The sequence below is a fragment of the Apodemus sylvaticus genome, chromosome 15 (assembly GCF_947179515.1).
Source record: "Apodemus sylvaticus chromosome 15, mApoSyl1.1, whole genome shotgun sequence".
NCBI classification, from domain to species: Eukaryota; Metazoa; Chordata; class Mammalia; order Rodentia; family Muridae; genus Apodemus; species Apodemus sylvaticus.
Window position 1 is genome coordinate 42,030,480 of NC_067486.1, and position 17,070 is coordinate 42,047,549.

The window sequence follows — 17,070 nt, forward strand, 5'->3', positions numbered from 1 at the left end:
CAAATATAAGCATGTTTTCACATCACATGTTTAAATGAGGTCATAGTCAAGATTATTTCCAGATAAATTTATAAAGTATACACTAAGAGATTCTTTATTATTGTTGATAGTAGTATAAATATCTGCAGATGGCCATTTAGCTGCAAATTTCAAACTCCTAAAATAGAAGAGGTTTAAAATTTTGACCCAGTAATCTGTATCTAAGAATTTATCCTAAAGCCACAACTAGGAGTTAGCATGAGTTAGTTGGAATGTGAAGCTATCATACTATTCTTTATAATAAAGTAAAAGGAATCTAAATGCTCACAAAGAGCTCTGTTATATTGTAATAAATCTGCATGCTATAGTTAAGTACTTAGAAATATGTTCTTGATATTTTAGTTAGTGAGAACTTACAAGATGCAAAAGTGTATAGTATAACTCAAGTGTATATTTTGTGACTTTTTATTATTAGTAGCTGCTGTTTTGTCATATATGACTTGAGTGTCTCTTTGGGGATCATCCTTTCCTCTAGTTCCTCAGTAAAGTGCCTACCTACTCTGCAGGTCTAACACTATTCTGCTTTTCCCATCACAACTGATTGTCCTCTCTTCTGTTCTCCCACAGCCGTGCTAATTGACAGGGCTAACCTATGAGGCAACATCAATGGGAAACCACAGAAGCAGGATTGCCTGCTGCATCTCATGGTGGCTGTAGCTTATGTTCATATGTGAGAGGGGAGTAAGAGTGGGCACAGACTGGGGGGCTGGGAGGACTGTGCTAAGGAAGGGGATGCAGCGGGCACAGGCGACATCGTGAAAGTGGGAAGGGCTTGGGCTGAGTGAATTGGAACAGAGTGGGGTCAAGGGGACAGAGAAGAGCTGGATGGAGGGCCAACATAGAGCCGTTTGAGAATGCCACACTGAAACCTAATATTGTATATGGCAGTTAACTTTCTTAGTGGAATTTTTAAATGTTTTAATGCTTTAGAATATTCATGAAAAGAGCTATGAAAGACTATAGATCAGAAGTAAGTCCACTTCTCAGAGAATGGGAGTGTTTGATATTTCACAGTTTAGTTTAGGAAAGAGGATGCCATAGTATTTAGAACAGGCCAGGGCGAAGAAGGTCTTGGATACACTTAAAACCATTGCATTAGCTGAGATGATCTCATGTATGTAACAGGCTGTGTGCTTCTGAATGCCACCACATTCAACATTTCTGCTTATCCGTGTGGAATGATTTTTCCCAGAAGAGATCCCAGTAGTGTCAGATTTAAAAAACAAACAGTTCACTGAACATGTTTTAGCTCAGTTCATTAGCTCTGTTCATTGTTTTACCATGTTTGATTCTCGGACTGTTTAAAACTCTGCGCTGAAGGAAACAAGGTGTGTCTGTGACTGGACTGTGACCCCCTCCTTTCTGCCCCCTCTGTAGCCCCTGTTCTCATCAATCCGTAAGTCTTTGTTGCCCTTGCTTACATTAGGGTCTGTCCTGAACAGTGTTTCCCTTGATAGTTCTCGTTCGTTATCATATCCTCAGAGCCAAGCTCAAGGCCTAGTCACATTCTCTCTTGCGAATCTTCGGAATGCCCAGTGGGGCTGCCCAGTGTGTAAATGGTGTACTCTGAGGAAAGACAACTGAAAAAAAATGTAATTCTGACGCTTAACTTAATTGGACCATTGGGTGCAGATGTCCAGTTAAGCTTTATCTTGGGGTGTATCTGTGTTAACAGAAGTTATGTTTGGAGCAGTAGACGAAGTACAGTGTCTGGCAGTCCCAGTATTGGAGGGCACCATCAGCCTTCAGAGAGCCAGAGTATAACAAAAAGTTAGGAGAAGGTTGAATTATCTTGCCTAAATTACTGAACTGACAGTTAATCATCAGCCTTCTTGGACCTGTGTCACTCCTGGTTTATAGTCCTGCAGACCTGGACTAGATCTTGCATGATCGCTCTCAGGTTTTCAAAGTACATTGCTTCTTGTCCCGGCCCAACAGTTTGCAAATGGAAGCCCGTGGAACAATATAGTGTTTATAATTATATAAGGCAGCATATTGAAATAAATGTCTTTCGGGGTGCATAATATACATCTACATGTAATGTCATCCATGTCTACATTGTCTGGAAAATGCTGGCCAACCCAACCCAATGGCAATATTTCCTTAGTGATTTCTATGTAGCACTCACTATTATTACATTCCCTGTATAGGATATCACTTAGCTATTACCTATAAGATCCATAATTTTTCTCTTCTAAAGGAAATTCAAGGACACTTTTATTGGTGTTTTAGAGAAAAGTAACAGGGAAAGCAAGATGAAAATTTTGGCAGCTGTCAGGAAGAGGAGATGGAAACAAGGGAAGAGCTAAGAGCTAGTCATGCACTAGGGTCCTGGGAGGCAGGCAGGCTCAACAGTGGAGGTAAAGAAGCAACTGTGTAGCAGAGGGAGGTGGGGGAGCTTCAAAGAATACATGCTAACCCAAAGTGTCAAGGAAAGCATGCTTTAGTCAGCACTCGAGAAAAAGCCATAGAAAGATGGAAAAAGTACAGTTATACTTTTATGAGTCAACAACTTTTACCAGAAAACAGCTGCCTGGACAGAGACTCTACATCAGCAGCTGGAGAGACATGTCATTTATTTTCTTTAGAGTTGAAGTGCCCTGTTCAAGGTCAGATGGCCAGTGAGACTGCGTGAGAGGATGACAGCATCCACTGGTCCACAGCTGTCCTTAACCCAAGTGTCCGCTCTTAAGGGTGCCCCTCAGGCTTCAGAGAGCCTGTCTGTGCATTGAAACCTACTCGCCACTGCCATGGCCCCATCCTGATGGCCACATCTGTTCCTATCCACATCTCTGGTTACCATGCCTCCCCGGAAAGTTTACTTGCACATTATAGATGGAGGACACAGATCAATTCCAGCATACTACCTTGATGTCTGCGTGTGATGCCATGATTGTCATTGTGGTATACTTTAATACTCTTCTTCCTCTTAGTATTTTAAAGTCTTCATGGAAGGGAAGTTGGAGGTGGACTTGCTACATTCTGTCCTTGGCTTCCTCTGTGATAGGGCTGTTAAGCTGTTAACCATGAGCCGCTTAGATGTATTAACCAGTCCTTGCTATATGTCCTGCATTCTCTTAGGGCTCTGCTGGCTGTTGAATAGTCACAGTTCTGAAATTCCCCTTTGCCTGACCTCTCATAATTCTGCAGCTTTGCTTTCTATATAAAGTTAACAGGTACGCTCTTCCTGAATTGTCCACAAGTTATTTTATGACATGACCTTATAGCACTGTAGTTAGCCAAGCCCAAAGATACAGTGCATGGTGGTGATGCATGCTCTCTGGGAGAACGGCATTGAGTGTGCTGTCAGGAGATTTGGACCCAGCTCTGTATTTATTTAGCAACAAGAATTTTTAACTTCTTAAGTGGAACTTAGCAGGTCTCTCTCCCCACCTCCTTTTTTTTTTTTGTTTTGTTTTTTGTTTTGTTTTGTTTTTGTTTTTTCAGTTCAAAAATCAGAAGGTTGCTTTAGCTCTACCGCAGTTCTGTTATAGCTCAGATTGTAGGCTTCTGAGCTTTCTGTAACTTTTGGTATGTAGCTGAATACCCTTGCTTTAATTGTAGTGGTCCTGTCAAAAGTACAAAGGTCCTGCCTGGCCTGGATTTACACATATTAGATTTGGTTATGATTACCCTATGCTTGAGAAGCAGTGACATCCACTGAAACCTAGATGGCCTTTAAGAATGGAAACACAGACTTACAGTCAGCAGCTAACATTCGTGACAAGGTCATTCTCGCCAGCCCCTTGAAGAGGTGAGTTCCATTCCACATTGCAACCGATCTGAGAACAGACCCGAGCTCCCACTTCACAAGCTCCTAGTTCATCGTGAACCACCCTCTTGAACATTCCTAATCTTTTGAATAGGGTAAAGTTCCTAATCATTCGACATCCAAATTTACATTCAAAATTATTTGCTAAATTTAGCTTAGCTATCCAGAAAGGAGAGCAGTCAAATAGCATCAGCACTGTATCCAAATTCTGACCTCTTTAATTATGTGGCATGTATAAAAACTGCCAAACTGTACAGTTACATGGATATGGTTTTGTAGAATCTGTTAAAAGTTAAGTTGTGATGTATAGTCTTGAATGGGTTTTTGGTATTTATGAGTTAATTCATCTCTTTGCATCCCTGCCTAGCTGCTATGTTAGGTATCGAGTGGGGGGCATGAACAGAAGACTGACTACATTATAATTCTCTGTAGAATTACACATTCGTGGTGGGTCTCCAGTTTGTTACTGACAAAGAACTGGATACTCACGACAAAGGTCAAGTGGAGATCTGTCATCCATGGTACTACTTGTTGGACGTAGCCTAGCGAATATATAATACAAATAAGTTCTTGCCAGAAAACTCAGAGGAAATGATTGCATTTGCATTCAGTATACTGTACAACAGTAGTTCAGTATGCATCAAATTTAAAACTGCTGCCTTTCCAAATACTACTTTTTAAAAGTGGGTTTTAAAGCATTGTACACAGGGTGTTTTGCTTTGTGAGATACTGGAAAAGCAAAACTGATACTTAAAACCAAAGATGCTAAAGATCCTTATGGTCACAGTTGCAAGATATAAAGTTCTCATATAATGTTCTCTAGTTTAGTGAACTGATTTTCTTCTCCTGAACAGTTGGTCCTGAGCATCACATATTGTATTATATGGTGATATTTTTCCTATACATTAAAATGACTTATATGCAGCATGATTTCAAGGCTACTTTGTGTCTGTTTTTTCTGGTAAACATATCTGGGTTCTAACGTAGCTGAAGCTCTCCCTCAACCACATCTAGCACAGGATTGTCTTGTAGGCCATATAGAGTTACATGCTATACAAACTAAGCTCCTAGGTACTTAACTCATTTACATAAAATTTTATATGCTTGGTATACTCATTCATTGGTGTATTTCAAGGGCCTATGTCCAAAGCCTCCAGTGCGTTTGATGTTTTTGAGAGAAGGAATTGAAAACAGTCTAAGTTGTCTATTTAATGAGTGTGTTAACAATAAGGTCATGTAGGACTCAACATTTCAATTGTCTTGCCTGAAGCAAGTCTATTCCACTCCATAGGCTTGTCATGTTAGAGAGGGGACCTGATGGACTAAAGTTATTTCTCATCAAAGAAAACTGGAAGTGGTTTGTTCTTCACTGACCCGAACAGTGAAGGACTGGTGCAGAGTGATCAAAGAACCAGCCTGTGACTGTGACCCCTGTTGACCTCCACCAGTCGTGTGCACATCCCCCCCAGTCACTAGCTAGTCAAAACAGGGTAGAAAAGGAATAGAAGTCAATTTTTGTGATGCTTTCTTCCATGTGGCTTCTAAGAAGAAAATGTGAGTTTCTGCTCTGTAAAGTTGGATTATCAGCACTAGCCAAGATATTTTGAAATGTAATTTAGGGCTTTAGATACTTCTTGAGTTGAAACCACCTTTTTGTGCGGTCACCATAACATTATCTGTTTCCTAACTTAGTAGTCCTTTCAGAAGCATAAATCTAGTAATAGATGAGCTTTGTTTTAGTCATAGAATGAATGGTTTTTAAAGAAGAATTTTTTTTCTCCTTTGCATCCCCCATACCCCATTTACACTAAAGAATTCTGCAGGGTTTTTTGAAAGCAAATATGAAATCAGCATTTCACTCACAGGAAATTTTTGCAAAATTATACTGACTGAAAATGATTTTTCCTTGGCTCTCCTGTGATGCCTTCCAGAAAGGCCAACAATTCCTGGCAGTGCTTCAGGGTAAAGCTTTCACATGGACTGCACTTTAATTCAGCCAAGTGCATAGAACCCAGGTCAGTGACACACGTGCTCCCTCAGCCAAACACGTCACTGAGCAAGAAGCTGTCATGAAACATGGTGTGAGTAGGTAGTGTGAACCCACCAAACCACACAGACTTCAGCCAGGGACACTGCATTAACAAGCTTGGGACCATGCTCTTCAGAACTGCCCCTGCCCCCACCCATCCTCAGTGGGAAAGCCAATTGCTTACTGATTATGACAGCGACATCACTTAGCAAACATTTTGGCCTGAACTCAGTGTGTGACATCAGGCTCTTTTAGACTTTCTCACATAAAATGAATTCTCCAAAGAAAACACAAAAATTGAGCCTTCATTTGAAATCCATTATTGTATCCTCTAAGGTCTCATTAGTCTCATTAATTACTTAATTTTTTTCTCTGTAGATATTAACTGATACAGAGAATGCTAAACCCTCACAGTGTTTTTTCCCCAGACTGTTTAATCAGACAGTACTCTCCCAACCTGCTTTGAAGTAGGGTTCAGATCTTGTTTTACTGTAGTATGAGTCCACAAATTCTAGAGGGACTCACAACACTTGGGTCAAGGGGTAAACACTGTCCTGTGTTCCTCTAGGAAAAGGTAGTCTTGCTTTTGTGAATGGGTGATTCTGTCACCACAGTGTAAAGGATTCAGTGATGGTGTGTACATTCTATGTAAACAAGAAACTCTGTTGAGTTTCTCCCGCTGGAGTTTCTCCCGTGCTCTGTTTTGTCAGATGGTGTTCACTCAGGAATTTCGTGTTCATGGCCTTAAATTAGGCGGATGTCAGTCAAGCCATGTGAGGCTAGCAGCCTTTCTTGCAGCGGGCTGGAGCTAGTGTTGAGGGGAATGTACCAACAGTGCCAAGAGACAGGAATTGTATGTACAGGCAGAGCAAGGGAAGAAACCTGTGTGTGCTATGAGTTGAGAGTAGGTTTGACGTTCTCACACCCAAATGGTTCCATCTGGGAGCTTTTCCTTTGCAGTAGAAACGGGTGACTGCTCGCTCACCTGTGACACTGGCTAAGCAAGGAGTACGCTGTCATCTAACCTAGTCACACTTTTTATTTATTTGCAATGCCCTGTTCAGTTTGACTATCCTTTAAGAGTTTGTATCGTGTGTGACAAAAACTAATGCATTGAGTTCTTCCTCTTGAGCTCATGTGTTACCTGTAGAAATGCCATCTGTAGCAAGCTGATCCCAAGCTGTATACTTACCTCAGTTTCTTTCCCTCTAGCCTGTGTGCTATTTCCGCTGATCTTTAATTCACATTTCTGTGTTATTCCTCTTTGCTCTCTGGAATAAAACAGCCATGTGCACCTACTTCCCAGTGTTAGTGTTATTCTGGATGGTCGCCCTAGCCTTGCTCCAGATCTGAGCAGCGTGAACATGAGAACACTACTCCATCAGCCCTTCACATTCTCAGCCTACATCTCTGTCTTCTTGCGTCTCATGTGGTCAGCCCCTGGATAGGGTCAGCCTGCACCTCTTTGTTCTCTGCCAGGCAACACTCTGACCGTGCTCAGTGAATGTTCACAGTATGGGGAGATGAAAGAAAGTGTCTGTTAGCAAGTCAATGCCAAGACAGTATGGGGGCCAAATTAGGCCACTAGTGCCAAACCACAGGACTTCAAGATCATATTTAATATAACATTGTCTCATTGAATAATAAATCGTATATTTGTAATGTCTGAGTTGAATCTTCCCTTGGTGCCAGATTCTTGAGCTGTTGAAATCTGTTCTTGCAGATACCTCAGGAGTTCATAAGGTGTAGATTTTCTAGGCTATTTCTCACTTTTCCTCCCGTGTTTCACATGAACAACCTGGGAAATGGAGTGTGTATAGGGCACAAGGATGCTTAAGTCAGTGTCTCTGAAAAGAAGTGAGACCCCACCATTAGCTAGGACAATGGTGGAACTTTGGTGTCCTAACTAAAATACTAATTGGAACTTTCCTGGCTCAGTTTGGTAGTGTAAGCCTTTAATCCCAGCACTCTGGAAGGTGAGGCAAGGAGGCTTGTCTCCAGCTCAGTTGATGCCAGTCTATGTGACACACGGCAAGACCATGTCTCAAAACCAGCACAAAACAAGACAGAATTTTTTGCGCAAAGCAGTTGAGACGGCTAGGGTTTTGATCCTTTTGTCTGTGTTATTCTGTGGTTGTGTTACAAACAGTGTGTTGTGTGAGAGCTTTTGGCTAGGTACCCGTGTTTGCTTTTCTCTTCCTGAGCGTACACCCGCTTCTATAGCTGTGTGGAACCTCTGACTTCCCTCAATACTCATGCCATTTCTTGCCACACCACTTGCCCACCACACTCATCTCCCTCACACTGAAAGTCATTTTGAACATTTGCTTAGGGACACTTTCTCTCACTCCTGGTGCAGAATTCTCAGTAGCTCTCCCTGAGAGAATTAGGGATTCAGTATTTATATTCCCATAATTATTATTGTGCTGTGTTGATAATAACATTAGATGTAGGCTTCCCTCACCACGGACTCTCAGATCTTTGAGACCACAATATGCTTCATATTAACCCTTGCAGCCCACCGTAACATTGTAATAGTTTGCAGGAGGGGTCATTGTTCCATCCTGTGCAGCACTTACCTCTCACACTCCTGTTCCAGTAAGTTTATGAATTCATCACTCTTCTCCATATACTCCTTGTGTTTTCTCTTTTCTTCCTCCATCTCCATTATAGTTTGCCGGTGGGACTTTTCTACCATTAAGAGTTGTTCCAGGATCCGCCTGTGAGATTCCTTATGCTTTTCTACAACTTTATCCAACTGCAAGAGAAAATGTATTTATTGCCTGTTAATTAGAAATTATTCACAATACTTTTATATTTCTGTCTTTTACATATTTCTGTGCTTTTACATTAACTTAATATGTTTCTTACTCCTTGGATAGTGTTAAAAACATGATTTTACAGATTAAATGCAAATACCGATTTTTGCTTTGTTTTATCATGTAAGATTGAAAAATTCTGACTTGTGAATTTAATGCCACATGCCACTTTATGATATTTGATGCATGTCTTAAAAGGCATGCAATTAACTGAAAAATCCAAAGCACAAAGTAACCAAATGATTTAGAAAAAAAATTTAGAAACTAAGAAGTAGTTTAGAATCTGATGAATTCTCTCTGACATCTAAATTCTTTCCTTGACTGTTCAGTTTTCTTATGTGGGTTTATGACAATTTATCAGATGTTCTCAAAAGATTTGACTATGTCATTGTTGATTTTAATAATCTTTGCCCGTTATTTTGTGACTGTTAAATTGTATTGCCTGCCTATTGAGACCTTGCTGATATCCAGTTTCTAAGAACGTAGTGTTAATTTTTTTCTAAAACAAGCTTTTAAACCACTTACAAATGTCTGAAAATTCCACGTTAGGGACATGGAGAAATCAAGAGAGAATTGAGCTGAAAGGATTTATACTTTCCTTCAGGGAGGCAAGATCAACCTAAGAAACAGTTGGGCACAGTGTGAGTGGCGGAGCTCTGAGTGCTAAAGGACTGTCAGAGAATGACTGCCTGCCCCCTCTTAGGTGGCTGTGGGGACTGACACTGAGAATGAAAGCAATGACACTTGGTTCCCATTTCAGGGGCCAGCAGAAGTAGTCATGTCAAGCTTGCTGGCTTTCTTCGTTCGTTCGTTCGTTTGTTTGTTGTGTAGAAGATTTAAGTAAGCTGCTTTCAGAGTTTAAGAGTAAGAGAATGATAAGATTAACTTAATCTAAGAATCAGTTGATGTAGGAAAAACACTGAATTAAATTTGGCCCTGGAATTAGATCAGCCATAAATATTTAATAAAGTAGAAATAAATATCTGGAAGAAGTTCACTAACTGCAAAGGAATAAAATAAAAATAAGTATATTCTTAGGTAGATAGTTGTAATTTTCTGGATGTTTTAACTTTAGTCAGCCAGCATACAATGTAGATTTATATGAAAATGTCCTTGGGTTACATAGTACCATGTACAATGAATATATACTATAAAAACTTTGCTTTATAGGAAAAATCATCATATAATGTATCATCATCTAGTTTGTAATGAACTAAAATGAAAATTCATTGCACAGAGAGGCTATAGACGCATAAACTTCTTGCTTTCTAGTGTGTTTGTTCCACCTTGTGCAGTGATACTGGTTCATTTATCACAGACTTGGGAGGAAGGCTGGAGAGAGTCGGCACCACGCATTTGGTCCATGGCCTCTGGTACCTGGTCTCCCTCCCAGCGCTTCGCATCCCCTGATGGATAGTATTTTCTTTCCCCAGTAGGAATATTCAGTCTCTATCCCAGTGGTTCTCAACCTGTGGGCTCGACCCCTTTGAGGGTCAAACAACCCTCACAGGGTTCACATATATGCAGCATATTAAGTATTTACATAATGACTCATAACCAGCAAAACTACAGTTATGAAGTAGCAACAAAAATAATGTTATGGTTGGGTGTCATGGCATGAGGATTAAAGGGTCCCAGCACTGGGAAGCTGAGAACCACTGGTGTATGCAGAGTCAACTGTAGCTTGTGTGACTTCCATCTCATTTTCATTCCATTTTCCATGGACTCCCACCCAACTTTGAGCCACATTGGGTTCAGGGAACTTTTAGAATTTTCAGTGATAGAAGATTGCTGTATCGTAATATTGAGATCTAGAAGCCTTCTTTTCCTCCCCCGCCCCAGACCTTTTTTATTCCTTCCATTTGTTCCTTGACAGAACTGTTTGCCTCTTCCTATCAAAGCCCAAGTCCCTGAGACTTCCTTCCCTCACATCCCATGACTCTAGAAAAATGGTGCGACTCTCCTACAATCACCATACAGTTTGCATTTGTGACAATAGGAATCGGAAAGCTGTTGCATGATGACCTCGTAGAGAAGATGCTCCCGAAGAACGTGTAGACTCTGGAGATGCTTTAGTTTGTGTCTGAAGGCTTCTTCCATGACTTAATATATTGGTATGCATCTTAGAAGATATGACAGTGCTTCTTGCTTCAGTCTCTACGCTCTCCTGACAGGTCACACCATAGACCTGAGTCTTCCTGAGCACATGGAGTTTGGCAAAGTCACTGTTCTATTTTATACTTTAGATTCTTCACTTATAAAGTATATCAATGGACTTAATGATTTCTTAGATGAAATCTGGTGTCTTAATTTTTATAAGGCGAGAAGTATTCAAGTGCTTTTTTTGTCATTTGAATGCCAAGTCCTTCTGCTTTCACTAGGTAGAGAAAACAAACTCTGGCATTACTAGGGACCATGGTAAGGCACTATGTCATTAAGTGCTGAAGGATTATCAGAGACTGCCCCGTCTTTGTTCTCTCCTTCCTTGTAGATTGAAGCTGGGAATGGAAGCAATACTTGTTAGCCATTTTATGGGACATCAGGGTAGAAGACTCAGGAAATGGCTTCCTAATGTTTTCTGTGCATTGGTAACTTCTAGTTAGTAAGCCTGACTCCTGCCCCTGTATCATCAAAATGCATCTGGTCAGCTTGGCATTCTCCTATCCATGGTCAGAAAAATAAAGCACAGAGAGTTTTACTATTTTTGTTTGTTTGTTTTTAGCTACTGACTTTTTAAATGGAACTAATGATGGTCTTTGTTTTAAATATACCACCCTAGTATGGGTTGGATGGATAGATGTGTGATTCTCCTTATTGTTTTCATTTTTCTCTTGGCAAAATGAAAATTGTCTTTTCTTCAATTGTCTTTCATTTATTTATTCTAAATATACTAGTTATGTATAAAGCTAATTTAGACATCAGGAAAATTGTTTGGCCAGTTTAGTAAATTGAAGGTAACCGAATCTACTAGTCATAAAACAGCACACTTCTGCCTTGTCTGGACTGACACCTGGTTTTCCTTAATAGTGCTAGGATTCCTCTTCTCAGCACCACAGACTGACCCTGAGGCTGGGCCGGACTCAGGCCTCCTTCCATGCTGCTCCCTGACTCTTGACAGCTCTCCTTTGTTCCCTTCTCTTCCCTTCCAGACATTGTCAAATAATGTCAAAAGGTCACAGGTTGTGTTTCAAATGGATTTGTCCTTTAATGCCCAATACTGGAAGTTTATGGGTTATAGAAAAAAGACTCAGAATATACCAAATGAAAAGCCAGTCTATGGAAATTTCGCCCTTACTTCTTACTCTCATGGTTATCTTTCTTTATGTAGCTTACCCATGCATTTGAGAATTTTGAAAATTGAGGTTTTATATCTCATTCAGCATTTTCTTTTATTCTTTAATGATGCAGTTTCAGAATATAGTCTTCATTACTGCTGGAGTTGGGATTGACTATGTTCTGACTAATCCCTACTCATTCTTTGGATCTTGGCTTTCTTGGTCCACTTTACATTCTTCCTGCCTGTTACAGCCCTTCACAGTACTCTGTTGTGCTACCCTGTAAGGTCATATGTCATCTGACCTCTTCTCAATAGGAAGCACCTCGGAGGCAGGGACCATGACAACCTTTATATATTAGCTTTTTGGTAAATATGAATTAAGCAAATGATTAAAATAACGTTAAGTTAAATTCTTCAAAATACTTTAAGAATTGTCTTAAGACTCTAGTACTTTTATTGAAGTATCTTTGAGAGTCTGAATGTTAAATTTTCTGTGATGACTTTAAGAAGAACTAGCAATATTTTAGGCATCAACTGCAATATTGGCGTCTAATACAAAACTCCAAGTTAAAAAGAAACACGAAATTTCAAAGATTCTGGAGTGAGTTCTGGTCCTTTCTATCCTCTTACTCACACTGTACCACAAATCTGCTCTCTCTCTTTTCTTCAGGCTCTCATGCCTCTCCTGTCGCCATTCAGTATCAGCGTTCATCTCACATCAGCCAAAAAGAGAAGTTGTTCCTCTATGTTCCTGTTATTTAGGAGTGAGCTAAGCCCCTTCTAGGTTATCTGACTCATGGTTCTTGTTTCATGCACATTCCCTACTGTGAATATAAAAGATCTAGTCTTAATGGTCCACTCCCTTCTTAGTCTCATCTAATGAATTCTTGTTAGAACTACCATTTATTTTCTGGATGTCTCTTCTCATCTCTTACCTACTAAATAGAGGAATGCAGACACTGAGCTATTAATTACTTAAGTAATTAAGTGGGCTTCAGGAAACTGATAGCTGAGGACAAAGAATTCTAGAACGGTGAAGTGGAAACCATGAGAAGAGAAAAATTGACAGAACATGGAGGTGGCACTGTGTAAGAGATTGTGTGTGGGTGTTGGTACGTAGAGGGATATCTGTGAAGTGGCCATCAAAGGATGTTGGATTGGTAAAGCCAGAAGAGATTAGGAGTAACATTCAGGGATAGTTTACAGGGGCCAAGAGCAGGACTGCCAGTTGATGAGTCCTATTCAGCGTATTTTCACCAACAATGGATTTGCATTGTACTGCATGCAGTTGGCGTGTTTGTCAAGGCTCGCAAGAGCATGCTGGGAGCCAGGACAGTTTGAGCGTTGTTGACTTGCATGCAGCCTCAGTTCCCTTTGTTTAAAATTTGGATTAAGGCATAAATCAACAGACTCTGGGTGGTCTCATCCTCACCACATAGAAAAGTACATTCACATGACCAAACTACTTCAGAATTTGGCAAGACAGTAGTCTTCCCTCATGAGATTCCTAAGACAAGAACATTAGAGGTCAGTCCTGAGCTAGATTGCCAGAGCAAGGGGGGTGGGGGTTAATTTGTCCAAAACTTGCTTTCATTTTCCCAGCCTTAACTCATATTCTTAGCTGTTTCCTTTTATAAAAATGAAAATTTCCATTTAGGTCTCTGAGGAAAATAAAAGAATAAGAAAGGATGTCAGAGTTTTAGAAACTTCAACCAAGGAAAAGGAGAAGCATCTCATCTGTAGGCAGGGAGGACCATGTTTGTGCTCCTCACCCTTGCTTCCACAGGATGTAGTGGGTAGGAGAGAGGTCTTCACTGTCAGTGTTTGAAGAACAGAGGTATCCCATCACCTAAAACTCTGTTTTTTTGGATAGTTTAGATAGTTTCTTTTTAATGGTCAAACTTTGTATGACATAATACCTCACTTTTTAACCTTGATAATTGAACTGGGTCTGCTCTTTATTATAGTCTGGATAGCCGTCAAGCCCCAGAAGAAATGCACATGCTTGCAGGGTTTGTGCAGATGTGAGCTCCTCCATTTTATGTTTCAGTGTGATTGTAAGAAACAAGAAACAAAGGAAGATGGAAGTCTCTTGGCTCTCATTCATCTTTCTCCACCATAAAATGTGTAGTGTTGATCGATCTGGGTAGGTTTTAAGGGCATCGGAACGTGAAATTGTGAAGAACTGAACAGAGGTGCATGCCACGATCACTCGGTTGGCCCACGCTCTTGGCTGACAGTGTGCTTCTGCCTTCTAAGCACCCATGCCTGGTGTGGTGCTTACCTCATCCATTGGTTTCTCATAGATGTCCTCCTGCCATGGGGCAGATTTTGCTTGAAAAGCATCTCTCTGGAGAGCCTCCAACACCTTTTTTGGAGTGACAAACCCATACTGAGCTTCCAGCAAAGCCAGGTCTATTTGTTCAGCCCTTAAAATGCCTATGACTTCATCTCGAGCCTGGAAGAACAAACAGTATTTCAGAGAGATGGCCTACCTCCCCCTGACTCAGTACAGAGTCTCTTGCAACAGCCGATGGTATTTTGCATGCTCTTTCAAATATAAGTGAGCCATTTTTGGTACCACTTGGAGAAGGTGACCAAATCGTGTCCCTTCATTCTTCTTATACTTCGCTTATGTGTTAGCAGTTAACAGTATTGTACAGAATGGTCACTTTACTGCATTGAGGGACTGTTTCATTGGTTTCTAACAGGAGAGGAGCTACCCCTCAGTGGACTGTCATTTGGGCTTTCAAAAGTTAGGAAGTGAGATTCTTATGTGTAGCAGCCATGTGTAGGTTTTTATAAAATGAAATGATTAATGCTGCTGAGGAGCTGGTTTCCATGGGTCCAGAATGCTCTCTGTTGTTTAAATCAATGTAGAAGCAATCTGGCATAACCGTGCCGTGAGCCTGTGAGCAGAGGCTGTGGCCTTTCATGGCATGCATGCATGCCCATTTCTTGTCAGATGGCAACCCCCTTTTAGGTGTGATTAATTGTAATTATTTTTTGAGTTGGTAGACGAGAATTCTGTGTGGCCAAACTTTGCTACATGAATATGAACCACAGCTATTAATTTGTCTAGCAGAAAGCACCCCAAATCTATAAGCAGGCTTCCCGTTAGATAGTGGTAGGGATGGCCCCAGCCCAGCTGACCTGCAGTTCTCCTTCCAGAATGCTGAGGAGGAATAGTAAGTCATCTCTTGAGAGGTCTTCTGTCTGGTGGCCTTTGCCAGTGCGTGACTTCTCTGACACGGGATGTGGAAGGGCCCCTTCTGACTCGCTAGAGGGGTCCTTTTTAGGTGCTCTGTGCTTCATGTCCTGGATACCATCCTGGCATTTGCTATGTCTTGGGATTTGCTTTGGGGCTGAGCCCTCAGCATTGCTGCTTCTGGAACGCATTCTTTAAGGACTGGAAGACGAGAAGACAATTTGTAACTCTTACTAGACATAGAGTTTTATAAGTACCTATTACGCCTTAACAACACTACGTTCTTGTAATATTTACCACAGCCCCAAACTTGATCTTTCTAATATGTACAAGAGAGAAGGGTATTACCAGATTCATAAATCATGGTCTTATTTACACTTCTCCTTTTAAAGTCAACATTTTAAAAGCTTGTTCTGCTGTGATTAAAGCCACTTATGTCCATGGGTAAACAGACTGTGTTTGAACTTCACCCACCACACATTCCACCACAAGAACCCAGGTCATACCACCAACTGTGGCAGAGTGCTTACTTACATCAAGACATACTTCACGAAACTGTGAAAGGATGAGTGTGCTAATGATTTTTTCTTTAGTTTCGTATTACTTCCTTTTGAAGTTGTTGCTACTTATTATAAGTATGTTTTTGTCTTGTTAACTTTTGAGCTTTTGGCACATTGAGAAAGGCAGGTCAGAACATCTGCTAGAGAATACTTTAAGTTACTTTGTTATTGAGGCAAAGTTTACTGCCTTAACTATATTTCTAACAGCCTATCAAAATTCCAAGAGTACAGCTGAGATACGTCCCGGCTCATATTTGGTATTCTCGTGTGTTCAACAGTGGTATCTGGGCAGAATAGCTCACCAGGGATGGGCCACATGAACAACAAGAAAAGCCAGTTTATGGTGGAGCTTTTGGACTAGATTGAAGCTTATAGGACTCCAGTAACACACAGGCAGAGAGCGTTCTGGTGTTCATTTTGTTGAGGAAGTATTTTCACTATATATGAAACTCATTATGTAAACCAGGCTGTCCTCAAACTGTAGCAACCCTCCTGGCTGCCTTCAGGATACTGAATGAGATTGCAGTCATGTAGTACCATACTCTAATTGAATCACCCTCTCAAATCATTAAGTCACTAGTGCTTACTTTCAGTACCTAGTAATATCCTTTAAAATCTAGGGGAGGGGTACTGCAAGCACACATGATAACTGCAGCCGTGTATTACCATGCATACTTGTGAAACTGTAGCTAGTTACTATGTATAAGAGAAAGCAATTTTGCATGTAGTGTATTGTGGAAGCAGTTATGTGCATATCACTGAACAATATATAGTATTGCTTTACATGTTTTAAGCCAATACGTGTAGCATGTTGATGTTTCTGAAACTTGTTTTTAATCCTATATTTTAAAAATCATCTTTATTCTTTTTTCTGTAGTTTATATATTTTGCTTGCTCTATAGAGTTTCATTGTGTGAATAATATACTATTTACTTACCCATTTTCTCTTCACAGACTTCTAAAATAATTTACCCTTCCCCATCAAACAGACACTGTTAGCAATATGTCACTTAGGGCATTCTTGCTAATATTTTTTCCTACTGTATATGCATTTTTTTCTTAGAAATATTTTTTAGGAAAAAATATGAGTGAAATTATGAGCTGTGAAGTACTTGTGTCCTAAAGTATCTCTAGAGATGCTTGTTCCTCTAAAGGGAGCATTCTGAAACACCTTTTGCATGCTACCTCAAGACCCGTGAGAACACTGAAGTACAGAATAGTATCTTTGTGTATTGCGGGCATGGAAGTACAGGGAACTTTCTCAATATAGGAAGTGAAAGCACTGAGTCCACATTAAAAAAACAAACAAACAAAAAAAAAAAAACAAAAAAAAAAACCCGATGTCAAAATGCCAATATGCTATATT

General features: G+C 40.4%; 2 protein-coding genes across 4 annotated transcripts in view; one reads left to right on the top strand and one right to left on the bottom strand.

Moving 5' to 3' along the window:
• The window catches only part of LOC127666360 (filamin A-interacting protein 1-like), an 82,389-nt gene extending 67,050 nt beyond the window's left edge, over positions 1 to 15,339 (bottom strand). Inside the window, exons 1-3 of the mRNA XM_052159236.1 lie at positions 15,090 to 15,339; positions 14,221 to 14,394; positions 8,420 to 8,598 (exon numbers count right to left, since the gene is read on the bottom strand). Of these exons, the coding sequence (XP_052015196.1) occupies positions 8,420 to 8,598; positions 14,221 to 14,394; positions 15,090 to 15,335 (599 nt within the window). The 5' untranslated portion in view covers positions 15,336 to 15,339. The remainder of the gene's footprint in view (positions 1 to 8,419; positions 8,599 to 14,220; positions 14,395 to 15,089) is intronic.
• Cmss1 (cms1 ribosomal small subunit homolog) overlaps positions 1 to 17,070 on the top strand; it is a 311,896-nt gene that overhangs the window by 75,342 nt on the left and 219,484 nt on the right. The window lies entirely within an intron of this gene.